We start from the raw sequence: 17,449 nt of genomic DNA, 5'->3' as shown, positions 1-17,449 counted from the left end.
CTCCTGTGCGTTTCCCATGGGATTTTTTTTGCCAGGCAAAGCTATTGCAAGAATAAGTCCCCACCTGAGATCCAGGCTGGCCTCCAGGGAAGGGGAGGAGAGTGGGCACGGGGCAGCACAAAGGACCGAGATGGAAGATCCAGGCAGGAACTGAGTCCAGAGACTTGGTAGCTGTTCGGGGAGGACGTCTCTACCCAGCACAACCTGCCACCGACCGCTTCTCCTTCAGCACACGCCAAACCTCACGGCTCCTCCGGCTTCCCCCGGGGCTGCAGGGAACAGCCTGGACCCTCTCACAGGAGGAGGTTTGGGTTAACATTAAATTCTATGTACTAGAATTGAAGCATCACCTCTGTTCCACCTCTCAGCCTTTCCTTCTCCTCCCAGCACGAGGAGCAGCCTGTCCCCGCTCTCACCGCCCTGCCCGCAGGACTCAGCTGCCTCCAGCTCCTGACTCCGGTGATTTTCCAGCTGCTCTCTGGTCCGGCATCCCACCCTACTAGCACCCTGCCTTCACCCAGCCCAGCCTCCGACTCCTTCTGAGCCCCCAGGAGAGCGGGAAAACGGTCGTCTCCCTTGTTTTAAACTCCTGCTCATGAGTACAACATTTCTGATAATAATAATCATAATAATCATAATAATCATAGTACTAAAAACAGTATTTACAACAAGCTCCAGGTCAGAATTACACACCAAGCAAACACTCAGCACCACAGAGAGTAGGACAGGGTTAATATCTCGCAGATACCTTCTCAGATCCCACCAACGCGGGACACAGACATTTGACAGTTTCAACCATTTCTTACACACAAACATTTCGCTTAAATTACTTTTAAATTTTTTTTTTAAACTTTTTAAAACTTCTCGTCACTATATGAATGAGGTGATGCTGGCGGTGATGCCGCGCTCTACACAGATGCTTATCTAAGACAGCTGCTACTATAAACTGATCATTAGCTACTGTTAAGAAATTCAACCCTCAGTTTCCTTTCCTTTTGCCTCTTTGCCCTAAATCTTATTTTTTTTTGTCACTGACAGTGCTGGGGCTTTCTAACAGTCCTGTCCTCCCCCCGGCCCAGGCGGAGGGGTTTGGGAGTAAGGTAGCCCTTCCTTTTAGGAGCAGAGTCCCCTAACATCAAAGCGTGGCCATCGCGGGATCCCTCCCGAATCCAGCTGGGATTTCTGGGGAGACTAGCAAAGAGCCCCGGAACATGATCTCCAGCAGCTGCTGCTTTTTGGCTTTCCGCGGGGTTTCTGCGACCGCCTGATGCTCACCACAGGCCGTAATCAATTCCTTACCTAATTAAAGCACAGGGTAGACAGAAAACTTCACCTTCAGACAATACTCGGCGATGATTTCTTTTTCAGAGGGGAGGAGAGGCAAGAGGATCGTTATTCCCCGTGCAGACCCCTCATCTGCTCTAGCTCCCCATCGCTGCCTGCCACGGCCGTGCAGAGCACGGTCCCCGGGCACGGCCCGCGTCTGCATCCCTCCTGCACTTCAATTATTCCCCAAGGATCCTGCAAAGCCCGCCGCAGGAGTCCCTCCTCCCACCCACAGAATGGCTCTTTGGAGGCACAGCGTGCAGAGGATACTAATAATTAAAGAGTTTGGTGCCTCGGATGCCCCTTTGGTTTGTTCTGGGGCCTGAGAGGGCAGCCAGGACGGAGGGGCCATCACGAGGAGGAGGGAAGCGGTGCCCTGGTGCAAATACCACCCAGGCACCCTGCGCCACGTCCCCGAAACACTGCACTGGTCTGTTAAAAAAATAACAGCCCAGTAATCTCTAAGCACTGGACAGAGGGGAACTCTTGTTACCTTCTGCTTCAAATGAAAGCAGCCTCCACCGTCTCCTCTGCCAAACTTTGCTGTAGGACCGTGCTCCTGCAGGGCTGAGTCCCCAGCACCGCATCCTACGAGGCCCCGCTTGCCAGAAGGTGGCCGTTCCCTGCTCTTCAGATGCACAATTTCCACTTAATTTTTCACAGCAGAAGCAGAGCTGGGGCAAGGTGAGCAGGTCTGTGGATCTCAGCAGGAGGATGGCAGCCCCTCGCAGTGCGCGGTGGCTGCCTGGACCTTGGCTACCTCCATAAGCCGCAACACTCAAAGATGAGGAAGTCCATGGGCTTTGACCGTCACCTATTTGGATCAGACATTACTGCCACGCTTGCGTCTTCTCTGCTCACCCCTACCTCCATCAAGAGACAATTGTTTTTTCTCAAAAATAGGCCTTGAAAAGCTAAAGATAGACAAGGAATGAGCATGGGGACATCTTTTCACCCTTCCTGCAGAATTGCTCCCCTCTCGGCTCCATCTCATCCAAAGCAGCAGGCAGCCGGCGTGCCCTGCCTCCCAGGGTGCTGCCTATGAGCCAGGGCTCCGGGGCTCACCTGGCGATCTCTCGTCTCGGTGTCTGCCCTGTAATGGCACTGAAGAGTCACATCCAGCTTTGGAAAGAGGGAAGGATGATTGTTCTGTTCCCTAAAAGGCTATTTCACAACCATGCACCGTCTCTATTGGATTTGCTTTCTTACTGGAGTGAAATCTCATGTGGGAGCACCGGCGAGCCCGCAGGCCGAGCACTCTCTCCCAGGGCTCCCACAGAGCCGGGGACGCAATCGCTGTCTGTGGTTCTCCCTGGCTTCTCAGCCAAGACCTCTCGGTCCCCGCTCTGCCGAGGAGAGGGCGGCTCAGTCTATGGGCTCCTTCAGCCCGTGGCTCAACCAAAGCATCAGGCGGTGCCTGCCATGACGGGGACCTTCCGTGATGCGGCACCCGGCACCGAGCTCTGGGTGCAGACCCTCGCCTACTTGCACACGGGCTATCAAAGAATCATCCAAAGATGAGGACTTTGGGTCACTGCCTGCCTGGGCTGGCTCCAGATGCAGCCAAGAGATGGGGGGTTCTGCACGCCACGTCTCCTGAGCCATCCATCCCTCTCTCGTTCCTCTCTCCTACCACTGGCAAACATGGGGCTGTTCCCTATTCCACTTCACACACAGAAATTATCACTTACTTCCCATTCTTCTGAAACTGATATTTGGCTCAGAGCAAACAGCAAGAGGAGTAAAAGCCCCGGATAAGAAATCCGTATCTCCGTGACACTGCTGGTTGAATTTATTAATATCTTAGGTTTTTTTACATCAGTTTAAGAAATATTTTTTTTAAAAAAGGACAAAACCCTCCAAAGAAGCTGTTTGATTGACTGATTGATCAATTGATTCTCTATTTCATGTGAACTAGTTGCTATTCTGCTTAGAGGTCCCTATGATCTGTGAATCCCCACAAGTACTGACGATTAAGGATGCAGAGATAGAGAAGCGTGTAGCTGGGGGACAAACACCAGGGGAGGGGGGGATGGAGAACCGAATGTTGCATCTAGACAAACAAAATAAAATGTGTTGGTTGGTCGATTGGTTGGTTTGTTAACAGGAATCAGGTGCTAGATGTGTAGAAAAGCCCTTTATCCAGAGATCTCCTCCCGCTGTTCCTTGTTCCTGCGAACTTCAGCTGCGTGCAGTTCCTGCAAAGACGGGAGAGATGACACCAGGCTAACACTTTCTGCTCTTGCAATCTCTATTTTCCTCCTCTCCTGCACACAGGATTTGCACCAGACAAAAAAAAGAGAGAACAGTTTCCCATCCAACGCAACCCGAGGACAGCGGGTTACACCTGCGAGGAGTGAAGCATCTCATCTGCGAGAGCCTGGAGGTGATGCAAACCTACAGCGGACGCGTTCGTGGCTCCTCTCCGCAAAGCCCTTCGGCCACGCAGCCCCTGGATGTGGGCTGGGCCTGATCCTGTGCCTTTGAGCTTGCACTTCGCAAGATCAGCCAGACGGTATTTTCTGTACTGACCTTGAAGGACACATCCCCCCTCCTCCTCGTCCTGCTCCAGAGTGGAGCAGCTCCACAGCCCGCTTTCCACCAGCAACGAAGCGCCCGCTCCCCCGTGCCCATCGCACTGGGATGACCCCACAGGGACCAGACCCCAAACCCTGCCCTGGGCACCAGCACCCAGCCCTCTCCCAGGGCACCGCACTCGCCTTCTCGCGGAGCCGCTCCCTCAAGGCGGCGAGGTGTGCTTCGCGGATCTCCCTGCTCAGCTCCATCTTGTAGTTGAGCTTCTCCTCGGCCAAGCGGCTGAAGTTGTTGTTCTCCTCCAGCGCCTTGTGCAGCACCTCCCGCTCATGTTCCCGCTTCTCCGCCAGCTGCTTCAGCACCTGTGCCTCCTGGGTCTGCCGAGGCAAGGTGTCGGGAGAGGTGTAAGGGAACCAAAGAGGCTCTGCTGGCCTTCAACTCCCCAGAGAGGCTTTCTGACCATCTTCTCTGCTCAAAACCCCTCTGCCACCCCCCTCTATCCCATAGCGCTCTTGCTTGGAAGGTGCTTTGACACCTTTTTTCCTGCTATGGGGCAATGTCTGCTGGGACTGGGGCTCTGGGTGGGCAGGCGATGCAATGCTGAGCCCACTGGCTCAGCAAAACCGAGGTAATGTGTGTGGGCGCAGAGGCCCCTCTCTGAGTGTCACGTCATTCTTTGAATTATTTTAGCCGGTTCTCCTCTTACCCACCAACATTCGTAACATTTATACTTCATTTTAGTCTGCTGGTTTTCTCCTTTTCAATACTTTTCACCAGAAGACATTTTATACTGCACTTAAAATAAAATGTGGCACAGCCAGCTGTTAGAAACACAAGGCTGTGTTTTGGTTTGGAGTTTAAGTCTGGTGTGTGACCAACTGCTACATCTCCTGCAGCGTTAGCTGGTGAGAACTGCCCCCACAGCCAGGTCACACACAGAGGACCGAGAGGACCCCATATGGTGTGGTTTTAAGAACAGGAGGACGATGATGATCACTGAGTCCAATTCCCTGCCTAAACCAGGCTGCAGAACCTCACTCCATGACTCCCATGTCTCACCCGACAATTTACAGTGGAATATAACAATAAGTGTAAGAACGGTCTTCCCAGCCATTTTAGATTGCTCCGGCTAAGCCAGTTTTAGGGTTTGGTGCAATTAGTACCCATCACAGAAAAGTCACTGCTTCTGCAGGACATCTCGTTACCTTCCTCCTCTCTTCTGCAGCCTCCAGCCTCCTCTGCAGCTCCTCCAGGGACAGGTCCTTCTTCTTGGGGGGGGAGGAAAGGATCGGGCTCTCAGGTGATAAGTCTGAAGGGGACTTCAGGATCACTTCAAAGCTCTGGCCTGATGCCCTCTTATCCAGCTGCTTCACCTCCATATCTTTGGGGAGGGAAAAAAAAAACAGAGGGTCTGTGGACCTGTGACGCTCAGGAGGAGAGCATTCACCTGAGGGCACCGAGCTCTTCACATCGGAATTAGGGTGTTCCCATGTCCCAACCTGGGTGATTTTGTTCTAGCTCTAAAATTTCCCAATTAGTGATCAGCTTCATCCAAGTCAATGCAATTAATTTAAATTCACAGCATAATTACAGAAAGGCCATATTGCTGTTAACATCATGTATGTCACCCCAGTACGAAGCAGACAGCTTCTGCAAGCAGTTTCTTTCCTGGAAAATGTGGGTTATGTTAATAAAATAAACTGTGAAAGGAGGCTAAACAGAAAGACCCCAGGCTGAGACACGGATTGCTGTTCCGGCATGGGGCAGCCCAGCACGCTGACGAGCTCCCATGTTGCCTGCAGAAGCATCATGCAAACGATGTTGTAGCTCCTGTGGGAGCAGGTTACGTACCTCCATACTGGTAGATGGTATTAGGATGGGGCTGGGTGTGGAAACAGGAACAGATGAGGGAGAGCAGAGACAGCTCCTTCATTTTCTCCTTGTAGGCTGAAAAATAAGAAATAGCAATGAGAAGAGAGTCTAATGGTAATGGCAGCTCTTTTTCATGGAGAAATTAAGCAAGTAGACACAAGGAAACCCATATGCATCTACCAAACTCTACAGAGTCTTTTCCAGGCTGCCATAGCTTGCCAAAAGGTCCCCAAGAAGCATCTGTTCTAGAACGGACTAAATTAGCTGCCAGTGTGGCAAACGTCATAGGAAGACACACAGTAGGAATTTACCACGTCTAGAGGTATAAGTTTCTGTGGAGGATTTTCCCTCCAAAGGAGCTGAAATGCTGCAGCCTGTGTAGTTAACCATGTCGGGACAGCTGCCCAGACCGTTTCTGCATTCCACTTCCACGCTCAGAGGTAAAATGACGCCCATCAACACCTGGAAACATTGCTCAACCCCTGACAAGTTAGGAATATTTCACAATTCAGCATTTCTGACATCAGAGTGAAGAGGCAAGAAGCAGTCAGCTATGTGGAGAGCAAATGGGCATTTGAGTGAAGAAATGGTTCAGGGGTGCTGCTAATGGGGGGAAGTGCTGTAACCCAGCTTCCCAAGGTACCTCCTTCCCTGCAGAAGGAGATAAGGGAGGATGTAAGTGGATTCTGTCACCACCTTGGCCCACGCAGGCAGAGGTCGATACTGGTCTGCAATCACAGTAAATGCCATCCCCTGCCAAGGACAGGGAAATACATAATCCCTTCAAGCTCTGCTGCTGCGAGCCCTGCAGTTTACTCAATATTCCTGTGACTGGAGGACACACCACAGCATCCTCCATGAACACAAGGGCACAAGGTGCTGCCCTAACGGCAGCAGCACCCACAGCTTGCAGTGGGTCTGTTTCTAGGGCAATCTTCACCTCTATTTTTGGAGTTTAGCACATTTAAGGCAGTGAACTGTTAGCACACACCTAACAAAGAACCTCAGAAAAAGAACTTGAAAACAGAGAGGTGCTCTGTCAGGCTGTCAAGTTCTTCAGCAGTGTAACCCTCACAGCATCACTGCTATGTTGCAGGTCAGCAGCTGATGGCTCAGCAGTGGGTGCTGCTGTTTCATGGATGCTGTGAGGCTCTGCCCTGGACTGGCTGCTCAGAGGACACCCAGGCATGTGGGGACAGAGTCTTCATGGCTGCGTGTCCTGCCAAACCTGCCCTGAGCCTCCTCGTGCCATTCTTCCTCCTGCCTCCACCACAGGGCACAGGCATTCTGGTGTCCAGCCTTGGCTCTGCCTCTAGATTTCCCACATGTCCTTGTGCTTCTGGCCTTGGTTTGTCCTTTCCTCCCTGAGCTCCTGTTTCGACCTCCAACCAGAGGTGAATCTGCAACCTGGCTGCCAATGCCACCTTAAAGGCAAGACCCTCCACTGGGCCAGGAAAGGGAAATCCCCCAAACTTTGTGATATGAAAAGGCATTAGAGGCAGAACAATTTTAAAAAAACAAAACATCCTGTGTACCATATGCCCTCAGGAACACCTTTCAGAACTTCTCCTCTGCCTTCCCACAGCTACTCAGGTGGAAAAACAGTGGTTTCATACATCTACTTCATACTTGCACTTATTTTTCCTCCTTGGTACAGAACTTCGTCCTAATTAACACCTGCCTTTTGCTAATCAACAGTCCTTGAAGCTCAGATCTTTACTGAACACATTCCATTCTGATTTTAATACCCTGCCCAGTCCTGCTGTTAAATGGAAACCAAAGAGGAGCAGTTTACATCAGCAGTGCCAGCCACAGAGCAGGACATTTTTGATTTTGTTCTTAATGAAAAAAAGTCTTTGGAAAGCCTCTGAGAGTGCTCTATGGTGCTAAAAGTCGTGGCATGCAGCAGTAAGCTAATGTATCTCATAATGTGCTGCCAAGAGCCCTGAGGAGGGTCCCCTGGGCTAAATAAGAGACACTGTCATTTAATACAGACAAATTATGCACCGAGGCCGTTGCTCCACCATTATGTCTGGTCCTGGGTGAAACCAAGACATTAAGCAGATGTGCCACACCCCTGACCCACTCGTTTAATTGTCTCCTAGCACTTGTTCCAGAGCACAGTGCTTTGTATTTCATTGCTTGAACTTCAGCAGGTCTGCCCAGTACTGGTTTCACGGTCCTCTGTGTAGATGAGCGTATGCTGCAGTCCCTGCCTTTCAGGAGGTCTGCTGTAGTGATTTCGCAGCTGCCTCCATTCCATCGGGATCTTCCCCGTCCCGCTTTCCCTTCTGTAGAGCAAACTGACCGTCCCTCTCCATCAATTAAAATGAAAAGGAGCGAGAGGACAAAAGGACACCGCTTCACTGAGCTGCGGCAGCGCTTTAATGAGCTGTGGAAGTGCCGTGCGTCCTCCTCCCGGCGCTGGAGCCTGCAGCTGCACCCCGGCGCCAGCCATCAGATGCAATTAGCAGCATACGGGCGGCACACGGGTCGGGGGAGCGGGGCTGGGAGCTCCCGCGGCCCCGGAGATCGGTGGGGGGAAGATCCCGAAGAGTCCCGACCAGCCGCTCCAGGGCGGCGGGGGTGGGACGGGGAAAGCAGCGGGAACGCCGGCAGCGGACCGAGTCGTTCCCCCAGGCCCGGCCCGGTACCGGGGACCCCGGCCCGGGAACTGTCCGTTCAGCACCATCGCCCCCGGCCCGGGAGCTGTCCGTTCAGCACCACCGTGGGGCCCCCTCCGGGCGCCCCGGGAGCTGTCCGTTCAGCACCACCGCCGGGGAGCCCCCAGGCAGCAGCACTGAGGCAGTGGGTTCGGCAGGACAAGGGGGAAGGACCGAGCCCTGAAGAAATCACTCCTGATCTACTCCACGAGAAATAAATGGACTGCTGAAACTCCTCCACCTCTGCTCCAGAGCCAGCGGTGACACCCGTGGGACACAAGAGCACTCACAGTGATGCTCTCGTCCTCATGCGCTTTTGACCTGACATATTCAGTGACAAACAATAGGGGGTACGTGTGTCCAACACACTGTTAATAGGCTAAAATAAGAAAAGGCATCTTATGAGGAGAGGTAGCTCCTCTGATTCAGTAAATGAAAGTAAGAAACATAACCTCTGGGTCGCTATTTAGGAGACTGTGTCGAAGAAGATCAAACCCAAGATTTCCTCAAGCAAGACTATGTCTCAATCACAGCTGCATCAGAAAGGGCATGCTTAAAACTCTCAGGGCTAAAAGATCAGCACTGCAAACCTCAGCGCTACAATTTACTTCAGAAATATCTGCACTCATATTTGCCAATAGAGATAAGATTTTGAGGACATTATTTATGCCAGTGGAAAAAATCCTTGAACCAAGGCTGGCTAGAATATGACATGGCCAACAAGTCCCTTCCAGGAAAGACTGTATGTCTTCCAGTGCACAAATGTACATATTTTAAGAACAATTAGACAGGAAATGCTGAACTTTTTATTTAAGCATCTATTTGCATTTTCTGCTAAGTTAGTAAAAATAAATTCAGCTTACACTGAGCAAATATTATATATGTGTATAAATCAGTAAGGCTATCTGACTCAGTTCCTAAGGGACTTTATATCAAAGCATCACTTTGGTCTCAGAGGTGCAACAAGAGCTTTGTCTTGGCGATGGGTAGAGGATTAGGACAGACTGCTCACTCAGATGTGAATTACTGATACTTTACATTTCTTTTTAGACACACACTGCAATAGAAAGATCAGTAGCAAGTTCATTCACTCTGATATGGTCCTCATCAATAAATCATAACACTCCACTGCTTTCACATTAGAATTGGGGTGAAACACTGCAAATAACTGAGCTGTGTAAATTAAGAAGTGAATAAACTGTAGAAGGTATAGAAAATGTATCCAAGTCCCATCCTGTGAAGTGGGGCATTTTGTTGGCTTCATAGGACTGTGGCTAGTGATTAACCTACAATCCTATCTAAAAAGGTGCAGTCAGTTTCTCAACATTTCTGAAATTTCACGCCCTGTAATCAGCAAAGTCTGATCCTGCTCTGTTTATATTCCATTGCACACCCCATGCAACAATTAATCTTTATTAAAATTTTTCATCTAACTTTTCTCTGCACTGTATATATTGCATGGGCACAATTACATTGTCCCTATTGCAAGAAGAAGAAGAGAGATTACCTGGGTCTTCACCAAGCCTCCAAGAGAGTCAGGGTGCTCTCAGCTTGCTTTCTCTCTAGCGACTCATTTCCTGTGCTCCCTCTAGTGCTGTACAGTACAAACTGCATTTCCATAACCCCGCTGCTTCGCATGAGCACTATATATCGCGTTTAACCGTGTAAAGTGTTTATCTCCAAGTTAACCCCCGGAGACACTATCCAGCTGCTCCCCGAGTGGCTGCGGTGCAGGAGATAGAGGAACGGCTGGGGATGGGCGCAGTGCGCAAGCGACAGGAACCATCTTCTCGCTTGCGATGTGCCTGGCCAGTGGGGCTCACCACTTATTATTCATTGAAAAGTTTTGTTCACTGCTTCCTAACCAGATAAAGTTAAACTGTAGACTGTTTGAACAGTCTTTTTGTTTGGTGTGTAATGATGTCCAGCAAAACAGTTTGAGGCCATTTAGGCACAACACCGATACAGAGTAATTCATAATGAACCAGAGGCACATTTATGTGCCTAATTTATGTGAATTCAGGCAATTTAAATGGATGAGCTGGATGTTCTATGTCTGATAGCAAGGTCAAAGGAAGGTTATTATAAGAAAATAATTTGGTTTGCAAAGATAACTTTGGAGAAGTAAAAATTGCTTCTATAAAGGTTATTATATCAGGAAAAAATGAGAAGATTCCAATTACAGATGTAGCTGAAGGACAAACAGAAGGTAGAGAAGCTAGAGAGACAGGGAATCGAGTCCTTGAGCACAAAGACTGCAATGCCACATACACAACAAAAGCAACCATAGTCCTCAATAAGCCTTAGGAGTACAACAGACTAGATATTCTCACCTGCTATGAATCCTTTCATAAAAATAATGGCCAGACCTTCACTTCAGTCTAAATCACTTCCATCTTCTTGCTCCCCAACTTCCAAAAACAGGTCACACAACCAGAAAACACTAGTGGGGTTTTTTTTTGGATCAGCAGTTGTACCCCACACTGATGCCAAACACCATCTCAGCTGCTCACCATGAGATTTGAGGCCCAGAAGTTACCATGGGCTCATGTGGAATCATCCACGAGAACAGGCAGATGCCAGGGTTACTCTGCCTTATGTCAGACATCTGCTAAACTATCACCCAGGAATGATTTCCAATCGCCCTGCTCCTTCCCCCCTAGGTTTCATTTGCAGCTCATGAATGGCACATCAACCCATGTTATGCACAGCCAATGGATTTTTTGCAAATCACTCAAGCTGTAGCACTGGAACATGTGGGCTGCCCTCAGCAAAATAACCAGGGAAATCTTCTCTTCTATGGGCTCAGCAAGAAAGAAGGGCCCAAGCTGTGCAGCAGAGAGCCGGCAGCCTGGGCTGGGTGTGTGACTGATTGTCAGGAAGGAGAGAATCATGGGTTGGGTTGTTTGATAAAGCAAAGGAAGGAGCCAAATGGAGGCAGCTGTCCCAGAGTGTTTGTGGATTTGGGGCAAACATAGGTTCAGATGGTCAGGTTTGGATGACACAAAACGCTACAAAGGGGCTGGGGACCAGATAAGGTGCCAGTCAAAGACAGGAGTCCAATGCCATGATGTGTCATGGTCACACAGCATGTCAGGTAGAAACATGCTGTGTGACCACAGACAGTCATTTGGTCTCTTTGGATCTTGAGTTTCTTTGCATTAACTCAGGATTATTGTACTTGCCCATTACACAGGGGTATTATTTGCATAAACACATTCAGAGAATATAAGATTCTCTAGTACGGCACTAAACATGTAGAGGTACCTTCAAAGAATAAAAGGATTGTTTGGAAATATGCTGAGCAGCTCTTCATCAGTTGGGATGTGCCAAAGTGCTACAGCACATGCACGTGGTCTTTGGTTGCTCTCTAGCTCTTATGTATTTCTAAATCACAGACAAAGATTTGGCCATTGGGTTAACTCCCTTCTGGATGAAAGACTTTTTTATAAAAATGTAATCTTACACCTGGAAGACTGAAGCCCATGTCAGTAGGGCAACTGGGAGGGATTAGCCAGGCATGTCGTTTCCAGTTAATTTAGGGGTGTAGAAGTTTTAGTGAGCTTCAGGCTCCTCCAAGTACTGTAATCAAGAATCATCAGCCCCGTTCACCCTAAGAAAGCTTGAAGTTGCAATCCATCCTGCTGCCCACACTGCTGTCACAAAGGTCTTATCTGCAGCCTTCCAGTTGCCACATCAGACCACAAAATCTCAGCTTTTCCTTTGCAGAAGGAGAATGTGTTCATCTGATAAAACAATGCATTCACCAGATCTGAAACAACATCAATAGGCTCCAAGAAAGGGCTCTTTTGAGATATCTAAGGGATCCTCACAGAGTCTACATGGTGCCATCAAAGAAGACATGATTTATATTTTAGAAAGAACAGGTATTTTCCAAGGATTTAGATCCATCATTTGGATACAGTGGCAAAAAAAAAAAAAACCACCATACAAAAAATGCCTATGATAGATTCTTTTGGCTTGTAAAACAGAAGTCCCAATAAAAGTACCATAAATTTCTAAGGCCATATAGACTCCATCAACACCTGAAGAAAGAGAAAACAGTGATTTCTTGAGAACACGGAAAGATGGAAAGCTTGATAGAATGGACTCTGACTCTCCAGCATGGGCAGTAGAAATGTCGGGACAGGGCAATACCATATGGTGTCCACCAATACCATCCAGAAAAGGGATTAAGGGGATAACCCAGACCTACGAAAGTCACACAACTCTCACATTTCAGTGTAGGAGGGGAAAACCTCGGGATCTGTCAAGGCACAATTACCATGCCCAGTCGTGAGACCAGGAATGACAAACCAGTGTTTCCTCTTGGCTCCACCTTCTTAGACACGCTAACGTCGGAGAAAAGCCCATGAGGCTGTCACCTTACTGCATCATTTCATAATCTCATGTCTCTTCATTCAATCCTGATGCCTACAAATGGTGGGGAAAGTCATATAGTCCTGCAGAGTCCAGCCAGGCTCCCCTTCCATGATGTACAAAAGCACAAAGCCTTGTGCAGATGCTGTGGGGAGGAGGTGCGAGGGCTCTGCCCCTGCAAGGTCTGCCCGGCAGCAGGACCAGCACCGCAGCTGAGCCTGCACTGAGCATGTGCCGCCGATTCCGCTGCTTTAGCACCGAAAACAACCACCTCGGCCAGGAGAAAATGCCCGAGGTGGCAGGGAGAAAAGAGAGAGGACTGCTGGGCTGAGGGAAGTAAGCCCCAATTCTTTCATCCCAGGGATTGGTTTGTTTGTTTAAACAAACCCAAGAAAATCTTCCCAAGGGGGATAAGCCCCCGAGTATCAGCTGCAGACAACTGCAGCTGCTCTCCCTTCAGCACGGATTTGCTTTTGCTGCAGATAAAGAAGAAAGCAAACAAGACTCTTTCCTTAATTTAAGGATTTGCTTGCCTTTTTCTCCTGCCATACTGGGCTACTCTCCATTCCTGCTATAAGTGCTATAGGTGATGGAGAGCTGCTCCCTGCAAAGGCGGCTGGGCGAGGCTCAGCCCCGCTCCCTCCCTTGGCAAATGCTGCCCTATTCTCTTTCCTCCTGCCACAGCACTGGTTTCTCACGACTTTCTACTCCTTGAAATTGTTTCTCTACTTGATCTGAGCCACAAGGAAGCACGGTTTCCCTGAAGCACGCGTTTCTTCATGATCCTAAGTCTCATGATCCTAAGACAGTAAAACTGCGTCTTTGGGAAGATGAAATATGCCATTAGGCATGTGGTGGGTTGGGAGGGTGAGAATGCACCAACTGGAAAATGCATGTTATGCCTACGCGTGTTTCATCCGCCACCTCGTCCATCTCAAGTTCGATGCAACCTTGGTTTAGATGGCTGGTAAGCCTGAGCCGTCCCTCCCACCCCCACTCTGCAAACAGGCTCCAATCCTGTTCCGTAGGGATGGCAGGGAGATGGGTGGGACTCCCGAGCGTGCACTGCCGCACACGTTCTTTGAGACAGGGATACTAGCAGAAATATATACAATAACTGGAGATTTTCTATCATAGAAACACATTTTTACAATGCTGCTTTATCATCTTTAATTGCATGCAAAGCCCAAAGAGGATCAGATGCACCCCTATACCCCGCCCCCCCCCATCTCTCTGTCCTTCTCTCCCCTGCATCTACTCGTCTTTTAAAAGGAGAAAGGAATAGAAAATGCACAGCAGGAGACACGGGAAAAGGCCAGCGAAAGAAGCAAGAAGTGTTGCCTGGTCTCCTGGCTGGTCCCCTGGCTGGGGCAGCACAAAGCACTGCCCGTTTTTCCTTTTTGTCTGCTGTTCCTGTTCAGCCCTACATCTCAGCCCTCCAGGATTTAGCTTCCCCCGCCCAAGCCCCTCTTTAAGGACTGCAGAATTCAGAACCATTTCAAGAGAGAACTTGGGGTTTTTTTAAAGAAAAAGACCCTCTAAACCCACCCACTGTTCATTGTACCATTTCAGGCTTTTCTTCTCCTTCACCTACGTTCCCAGTTTCAGCCGTTTGAATCCCTCCTCCCCAGTTAAAAGGGGCAAGACACATCTTTAGGAAACGGCTGGACCGAAGCAGGACAGCATCCTCAGGGGCAGACTGCCATCCTGCAGCCAAACCTGACCCCAGCGCCAGGCTTGTGGGCAGCCGTGCTGTGAGTCCTGTTATTGCTGCAGGAGGGAGGAAGGGCTTCCCTTGCAGCATTTGATTTCACCCAACGCCATCAGAGGACCGCTCCCCTGTAGCATCTTCTAACGAAGAAACGTGAGCTGTGGAAGAAATCTAGGGATGGAAAGCCCTGAGAATACACAGAAATGCATCCAGGTTACTCTGGTTGGGTTTGGGGGGATTTTCTAGGGCATTACCGTCAGTCTCTTGTCCGTGTCTTTCTTTCCATTACCATTTAAGTAATACAAGATCTTCACAAAACAAAAGGTAATTTCTGATTTCTCTGCATCCAGCTACACAGCACGTACATTTTTTTTAGGAAAAAAAAAGCTGTATCACATTACAAAACCAATAATTAATTGGCATGCAGCAGCATCTTCTTATGGCACAATGTAACGGCAGCAGTATTTTAAATCGGCAAGTTTATCGCATGTGTATTCATATTAAAATAAAAAGCCCACCTGCTATCTTGCATCAGAGGGGTGTGTGTATGGGGGAGGAAGGGGAACAATGCTGCCATACCAGCTGCCTCCTCATCAGAGAACTCCCCCGAAACGCACGGAAAAAAAGAAACCCCCCAAACCCTCAGAATAACAATTAAAAAAATTAAAACCCGATGGTTCTATAAGCGGGTTGATGACAAGCTCCCCCAAAAGAGAGGGTGTCCTACCTGAGACGGTGCTGGCCATGCTGCTGCGGTGGGAGCGGAGCGGGTGCTGCAGGAGCAGGAGCGCAGGGAGCTGCGGAGGTGCTGCAATGCTGCGGGGAGGGAGGACTGACTCAGCTGGAGGGGGCTGCAGCCATCCGCGGCAGGGAGAGGCTGGAGAGCCCAGAGAAAGGGAAGGGGTGGAAAGAAAAAGAAGGGTCACTAGTTCAGAATATTAATTAGCGTATCAGGCCTCCTTTCCTGGGTGGCTTTGACGGCAGATCCCTCCCAGGCAAGACTGCCTGCCAGAAACACAGAGCCACTGCGGGGGGGGGGGGGCGAGGAGACACACCCAGCCGGGCTCTGGCAAAAGATGATTTTTCCTCCTCTTCTTCCCTTTCTTGTCTGCTCTAGATGGGCTAAGCTGCCTTTTCCCTTGCTGAAAGCAGAAATAAGCAAATTAATTGAATTTTTTTAAATTTTTTTTTTTTTTTAAAACCATCCATTCCAAGGCTGTGCCCACCTGCAGGGGCAGGTCTGGAGTCTAGCTTAGCTAGGCTGAGGTGTAAAACCCAAATCTTGCAGCAGCTTTAGGCAGATAGCGAAGGGAGGAAGGCTCCCAGACAGGCTCGGCATTTTTAGGCATCTTATTTTTTGTAGCAGCACTGGGACACAAAAGGGGCCACAGCTGGGGGGGGAACCACTGTGAAAGTAGATGAGGAAGAGCAGAACAGAGCCTTCTGAATTCAGTGGGACTTCCCTGGGTTTCTCCCCCCTCCAGGCATCAGGACCTCTTCTCTTTTCCTTTTCTGCTCTGTTTTCTACCATTTCTATCATTTCCATTTGTGTCTGTTGCTAGGGGCCGACGCACCTGTGCTTGTAGAGTATCACGCGCACATTTGGGACCAAGGAACCCTCCCCAGTCCCTACTGCCCAGCCGCATCCATCCGACCATGGCTGCACAAACCCCACCTGGGGGCCTGCGACTGCGATCCCACGCGATCCTCCCCGCCTCTGGCCCTCTCGTGCCAGACGTTATCCTGCCGGCTGCACATCCCCTCTGGCTGAAAACACCCCAAATCTCCCAGCATGCTGCAATGCAGACACTCCCAAACAATTCCAGCTGCTGCAGGGAACTACAGGTTGTTGGAGTAGCTGCCGGCGCTTTGGCTTGGCCAGGGCAGAAGCCACAGGCAGTGCCTACTAAATTCAGTTAAAAAGACAGAGATTTCCCCTTTTTCCTAATGTTTTTGCCCAATGTCCAAGTGTCCTATTCCTTCAACACTGTATGTAAAAAGAAGAAAAATATTATAGAAAATAATTCTGAGTCAGAATAATATTAACACCATCCACAAGTTTTCAATGCATGTTTGCAACAGGAGCTTTTTAATTACCGTTAACTGCTCCCTGATCTGTCCAAGGCTTGTTTTGTAGTTGCAACTCCCTCTACTTTCTCCTTGGGTTGAATCTCTAAGACTTTATAGGTTATCTTGAAGCCAGCAGGCTGAATTGTCTATGTTTCAGAAGCACACTCCCCATTAACAGATGAAGGCGGCTGTCCCAGGCACCTGAATACTGGAATAATTTCCCCCTCTCTGTTCAGGACAAGCTCTGGCTTTGACTCACCCAGCAGACCTGGGAGGATCTGTCTACCTCTTGCGACGTTCTGGATTTTCTGGGCATAGATCTGGTATACATTTTATTCCTTTTATTCAGAAAAAGGTACAGAATGCTTCCAAGCTGCCATGGCATGTATCGCAGTGGAATACCCTGTATGAGAAATGGTGAACAAACGATTTACGTGGCTACACCACACATTGTACACTTTAGCTCCAATATTGTTCACGCTTTCCAGATAACCTGTCATATAAATAATGTTAATACAGTTAATGCTGGATCTGTCTGTAACACTGGGCAATATATTTTCCTTATTTTAAATGTAACTATCTTTTCAAGTTCTCCGTGATTTTCATTAGGGAGCATCAGAAGGCATAGGGTATTTTTTTTCAAGGGATTAGGGAAAATTGGTGAGTATTTGGCTAATGTGTCCTGTGCCTCCATCACACATGACATCTAACCAGGCAGACTATCAGGAAACAACAGATTTTCATGGAGAATCAGCAAAGAAGTTGGTTTTGTAGCATGCACTTCTTTCACAACCTCATTGCAAATATTTTCAACATTTTTAACAAATAAAAATTCCTAGATGTCTTTCGATATAGGAAGGGCTTCTTCCAGTAACTTGTACTTTCAACAGTG

At 49.0% G+C, this 17,449-nt stretch overlaps 1 protein-coding gene across 1 annotated transcript; it reads right to left on the bottom strand.

Moving 5' to 3' along the window:
* Window positions 1–2,334: 2,334 nt before the first annotated feature.
* STMN3 (stathmin 3) lies at window positions 2,335–15,487 on the bottom strand. Its single transcript, XM_049816373.1, has 5 exons — window positions 15,215–15,487; window positions 5,713–5,808; window positions 5,067–5,242; window positions 4,047–4,238; window positions 2,335–3,524 (listed from the first exon to the last, which is right to left on the bottom strand). The coding sequence occupies exons 1-5, from the start codon at window positions 15,231–15,233 to the stop codon at window positions 3,465–3,467; spliced, it is 543 nt and encodes a 180-aa protein (XP_049672330.1). The 5' UTR covers window positions 15,234–15,487; the 3' UTR covers window positions 2,335–3,464.
* Window positions 15,488–17,449: the final 1,962 nt, after the last annotated feature.

This window comes from Accipiter gentilis, chromosome 14 (genome assembly GCF_929443795.1).
Source record: "Accipiter gentilis chromosome 14, bAccGen1.1, whole genome shotgun sequence".
Classification (NCBI taxonomy): Eukaryota; Metazoa; Chordata; class Aves; order Accipitriformes; family Accipitridae; genus Astur; species Astur gentilis.
The sequence above is the reverse complement of the archived record's forward strand: the minus strand, read 5'-3'. Positions and strand labels throughout refer to the sequence as shown.